Source organism: Bufo bufo, chromosome 2 (genome assembly GCF_905171765.1).
Source record: "Bufo bufo chromosome 2, aBufBuf1.1, whole genome shotgun sequence".
NCBI lineage: Eukaryota > Metazoa > Chordata > Amphibia > Anura > Bufonidae > Bufo > Bufo bufo.
The window spans coordinates 341,141,713-341,147,575 of NC_053390.1; the positions used below are offsets into that span (position 1 = coordinate 341,141,713).

General features: G+C 41.2%; 1 protein-coding gene across 1 annotated transcript; it reads right to left on the bottom strand.

The window, feature by feature from the left end:
* Nucleotides 1-518: 518 nt before the first annotated feature.
* LOC120991509 lies at nucleotides 519-2,873 on the bottom strand. The gene is made up of 2 exons (XM_040420309.1): nucleotides 1,964-2,873; nucleotides 519-1,186 (listed from the first exon to the last, which is right to left on the bottom strand). Exons 1-2 carry the CDS (start codon nucleotides 2,869-2,871, stop codon nucleotides 811-813), a joined length of 1,284 nt encoding a protein of 427 aa, XP_040276243.1. The 5' UTR covers nucleotides 2,872-2,873; the 3' UTR covers nucleotides 519-810.
* Nucleotides 2,874-5,863: the final 2,990 nt, after the last annotated feature.

The window sequence follows — 5,863 nt, forward strand, 5'->3', positions numbered from 1 at the left end:
GGTGTTGAAATTGCACAGTCATGTTTAATAGCCAAAAGGCAATGTTGTAAAGTCAGCCGTCAGCTGTCTCTTTGTGTAGACGCACTTTTGCGTTTTACGTAATGGTCTTGTCTCTATGGTCAAGGGCTTCCTATTTCTGTAAATACCGTCTTGCGCGATACCTATTGTTTTCTGCTTCTCGGGGTCGTTGTTGTGTGAGTAGTCCAGCACAAGGTCTTTTAAACTGTCAAAATTAACAAGCCGTGTGTTAGCGACATTGAGTGTTATACCCTTAACCTTCAATACGGTTTTCCCGTTGTTAAGTTTGTAGCCGTAAGTCTTTGGACCAGCGGATACAAACTCGGTAATGTGGGCGTCGTCGGGTATTTCACTAGTTAGTTCACCGAGAAAATCACCCAAGGGTGGCATCCATTCAGACCCCTTACTCACGAATATGACGGAGTCTGTGTCGTGATAAAGGCAACGTTCCTGTAACCTGTCTAGGAGCTTGTATAATTCGAGTCTGGCATATGCGGTTGTAAAACAGGCTATAAAAATGTTTGTGTTTTTGTTGTGGGTGTAGCGCTCTTTTACATAGCGCCAATTGACTACTGCCGTATCGTCATCGATGAAATTAACCTCGGAGAGGTCGTAGTACGGCACAAAAGCTAATTTGAAAAGCTCGTCAGGGTCCTTGACTATGCTGGTACGTGACAAGTTAGAACGCTGGCCAAACTTACCCCACAAAGAGTTTAGGAACAGTTTTGAAATTTGTCTTTTTGCTGGGTTTACAGATATCTTATCAGATCGCAAGCAGACATCTTCTTTTTTTTAAAATGCCGCTATGTAAGCCGTTTTTTCAGAATCCGTTTTACACCAACTGGGATAACCGGAAGCCTCCTGTTTATCTCTGAGGTGTAATTTGATGTACGGGGCGAACAAATCGTCTGTTGTATTTGGAAAATGCCAGATCTCGTAGATCTCGGCACTCCTGTAACCTTTTTCAACCGCTAAAACTATCTCTATGGTGCACCATGTACCGGTTAGGGACCGCTCATCGTCTGTGTGGCTGCAAATGTCTTTCTGACAGCTCAAGGCGCATGTGTAGCATAGCGGAAACATTAGTTTTTTATTTAGCTTTACAGGTAGGACCGGAAAAAATAAATCTCTGGGCGGGTACACTTTAACTCGTGCAATGCCAAAGTATTTTTTGATGTATAAGAAAAAGATAAAAACAGGCACTAACCAACTGGTATGTCTATAGTAGATTATTTAATAATAGTAAAATCCCATAAAATAATGAGTATAAAACACAATGTATCATAAAAACATGTGCACTAGGATCGATGATCTGAGTGCAGATAGCTATCACATGAGATATGTTGCAGGATAACAATATACTTCAAACAAGTCTGTGCATATACAGTAGTATTGGAAAAAAAAAAACATTTTGAAAAAATTTTTGCATTTTTTTTTTTTGGTAATAAAATAAGTGAACAAATGTCCTGTGAAAAAGTATATCCAGTGAAAAAATATATATATATTGTCCTGTGGAATAATTCTACTTAAATATTTCTGTGGAATATTCTGTGAAAAAAAGTTTTGCAGAAGTGAAAAAACTTGCAGAAGTATAGTATCTTCTTATAAGGATATTGTATCCATACAGTATAGCGTTAATGTGGCTGTAAATTATCTTGCAGAAAGCTGTGTCCAATAGCATATAACGCTGCTGTGACAGGACAACCAGCTTATAAAGTCCACACTCAGGGTTCAGTAAGGCATATATTAAGGAACTCGGGTTTTGTAAATGGGGCGTCCCCCTCTTTATCAACCCTCTTACCTTGCCTTCAGAATGCCCCTCGCTTGTGTAGTTGCTGCTTTTCTGATTGCTGAATCCTTTGTATCTCTCAGTATATTTGCTGCTTGGTCTCGGCGTCTAACCATTATAGCTGATACGGGTGAGCCACGATATAAATATATTTATTTTTTGATGTAGCCAAAATGATCATAAATGATTTTTGGGTGTCCTACAGGGTAAGTCTTAGTTTTATTAACAAAAGGGTACAGACTGGTGAAATCGTAATAATGCACTGTTTCATCGGCCTGCACATTGTGATAAAGTTTAATGGCGTTAGTGCGCCCGCCGTAAAGCGCGTCACGAGGATCCAAAGGAGTCGGGAATTTCATTTTAATCAGAAAGTCTTTGACCCCCAAATCGTTTGCAATCATTTCCCGCCACTCGTGTTCCCACAGGACGCGGACCGTAAAGCCTTGTCTCTGTAGTCGGCTTTTCCTGACTAGGAAAGATTGGTATAGCTGCCCGTAGGACGATTTAGTAAGCTCGTTGCTGTCCTGCTCGTTATAGCACACAGGACACCCGTGATAAAAACAGCCCTGAAATTCAAAAGCGGTGTGTTTACCATTAACAAAAGCATACCCGTCCAAAAAATATTTACCGACCTTTTTTTCACCGCCCTTTAACGCGTGTTGTATAGAAATGCCTTCAGCATGTTCAAGGTACATGAGCCACTGTATAGCGGGTGTTGAAAAGCGTTTCTGGGTCTTGTGGTAATTATCTGCAGGTACAATCGCTATGGTATTTTTGGGTAGAAATTTAAACCGATACATGGCCATGCACACGGCTGCCAATGTGATAAGTTGGAGTGGATCAATACATTTAGTGACCATTCTGTATTTATTTTCACGTTTAATGTATTGCAGCACTTTTTGTTCCGTCATGGCCATAATCGTGTCCCTGTAACACTCACAAGCCCTTCTCAAAACCTCAACATCCTGCTTACAGTAAGCTTTTAACTCTTTCTGAAAATTAAAGGTGTCATTTTTATGTTTCTCGTACCAATCTGTGAATTCTTTTTTCTCCCCGGGCATCATGTATTCGATGCCGTAATACACAGCGGCCGGTAGGGCGCCTATGTAGTTTTGATTTTCGGGCGTGTTGAAAAAATGCGGGAAGTGTCTCTTGGCGCCTGAAAAACCCATAGCCTCGGGCATCTTGCTGAGCTTCAAAGGCATGAAATTCAGCGAGTCTATGAACCTAATTTTTAAGTTTTTCAGGGTAACGCACATTAACCGACCGCCTTGATTTATAATATCAATTTTAAATTTTTCATTAATCAACTCCTGTAAAACAAAATAAGCGTCGTAGCGTCCGGCATTGTGAGCTATGAACGTGTAACCCGAAAACTTACCGTCGGCAAAAAATCGCACAAAGTCATGCGTACATGATTTCCCGCTAAAATGCCAGGAGTTGGGGCCGTATAGTGTGGTTGCGTAAATGAAATTGGGTATATGCAAGCCTGTTTCTTGCATGCATTCAAAATCGTAAAAGATATACTTGTCAGTCATTTTTTTGGGGTTGTATGGCTGCATGTAACAAACATGGTCGTCAAATTTGTCAACCTGCCTGCCGCAGATGGTGCATTTTAAACCGTTACATTTGTGCTCATCGCCGCAGTCTATATATTTGTAACAAAATCTGCAAAAAGTTTTTTTCTTACAAAGAGCTTTATCACTAAGTGACAGGTTTCTATGTGTTTCAAAACATGCCGCTGAGCGGCAATACGTCCTACATATCGGGCAACGTGTATTATTAGACTGCTCAGCACAATTCGGGCTCTGGCACGCTTTACAAAACTGCATACATCCGTGTCGGTATTTATGTTTGTATACAGTGCAACAAACGTCGCAAAAATAATCTAAACCGATAAAGGCTTTTATATTTTTTGCCATAATAATGCTTTTCATGGTGCAATATATAGACAGTCTTTTCTTTAGCTGTGCGGGCTGTGTGATAATAACGCCACTGTCCCCTATTGTGGTACAAAATTTAAATTGTGATGTTAAATTTTTTTTCAAATTCAGCAACGTCATTAAAAGACACCAAATACCCCTCGGGTATTTGTAAGTCTCTATGCAGTTGTCGAGCTTTCTCTAACAAGGCGATGTCGCTCAAAGCAGCACCCTCCAAAATAGCATAAACACTAGCGGCCAGACAGACGTTATTATCGTAATTATTAAAATCGTATAAATGTTGTTTTTTATGATCAATAATCCGACTATACGCGACACCGCCCCCAAACGTCTTCTGGCCCCACCACGGCGGCACCTAACAATGATGACAACTAGTTTAAGTGTATTACCGGCTATGCACTCAGCGTTACTCTGTAAAGCGTTAGCAATATTGTCCAAAAATGTTTCGGCTCTAAATCCATCTCTAGAATACCTATTAGAGAAAATCGAATCAAACGTTTCGCCGCCGTCTAAACGCAATTGTATGAAATCACCCGGATCAACGTCCCGTAAAATCCTATCTAACAATGTCTGTATAGAAGCGTGTATTGCATCAAGAGCGTCAACAAACGAGCGAATGGCTTCGAGGTTAGCGAATCTGAAGTGTTCCGTGTACATGGTACTGTTAAAATTCGCTAAGTCACGCTGTTGCTGATATACACGTTCTAGATAAACGGATCTAACATTTTGTGGTTCAGGGGGTTCGTCTGTAATAGCCGTGTTATAGGGCCTGTCGCCATTTTGCGGGGCGCCTGACTGAATACGCCTTGATTGCGTATTTGAAGGTCTATTAGTGTGCGAGCTGTTTGGAAGACTGTGCCCCGCTTGCGCGGTCTGCGGTTGCTGATGTGTTTGTCCAGCATTCAGACGAGCCGACGCACCAGTCTTGTTACGACATTCCTGTTTTTTTTGCTAACTATTTTGTTCGGACGCGCCGGCGTCCCATTGTTACGCCGGCGACGCCTTTCTTCTCTAGCTATTTTAGAACGTTTAACTGAAAAACAGATTTTTATAGCCTTTTTTAACTTTCTAACCCTAGCACTTACAGTTGTTTTTGTGCTTTTAAAAGGGTGTCCACCTCCACCAGTCATCACTAGTCAGTCGCGGCATAGCAACTCTTTTTCAAGAGCGTCAAGATGCGTAATCAGTCGTATGCATTTATCATGCGTAGCGTGTATTTGTCCCTCAGTATTTTTGTTGGGACTGTTAAACGCTAGAGACATAGAGTCTTTAACGTAACATTTTAAATGCAACGCCACGCGTGCCATTTTGTCATTACATTTCGCAATATCCCTCAACGCGTCGTACGTCTCTCCACCCTGACAATAACAGGAATGGACAAGAGGCGCGTATCGCTGTTGGGGTTCGCTTATCTGTTGTACGTTGCTGCATGTTTCTGGCGTATCAAATGTAATGCACTTTTTACAAGGTATTACATCCTGTGTATTGGGTACTGGTGTTATGTCGCATAAAGCTGTAATATCATTTATTACGCTAGTTGGCTCACCACTCTGCAGAACCGGCCGCGGCGTTGTTAGAACTCCAGCTATCGGTGTAAACTGTTCCTGATGCTTTTTTGTGGTCGATTGTCGTTTCTCTTTAGCGATTCAGGTTTTGTTGCTTTCTTTTCTTTTGGCTGAAATTTAAAGACAAACATTAAGCTATATGTATTAAGAACATCAAGCGTTTGTAATTAAAACAGAGCGCCGTGTAATATTAACTTACGGGCATCAGGACAGCGGATAATCGGCATTGCAGTATTTTCAGACAGCCAACTGTCGCGGGCGTTGGTGACCGACTCTGGTGGTTCGGGGAATGAAACAGTTCTGTTGACACGTGCGCTACTACCTGGCAGCTGAAAAACTTTAAATTACAAGGTTTGATTAAACACCATTGTTTATACCCGCTTAAAAGTTATAGACATTGTTTTTTGAGCTGCTGTAGAGGGAGCCTTACCCGTTGTGTTAGATTTCTTTGATACCGCTTTGGAGACCCAGGTCGTGGGCATTTTTCTTTTCAACGCTGCATTTAAAAAAGTATTAGACTTATAGACATTGTTTAAAATATATTACAG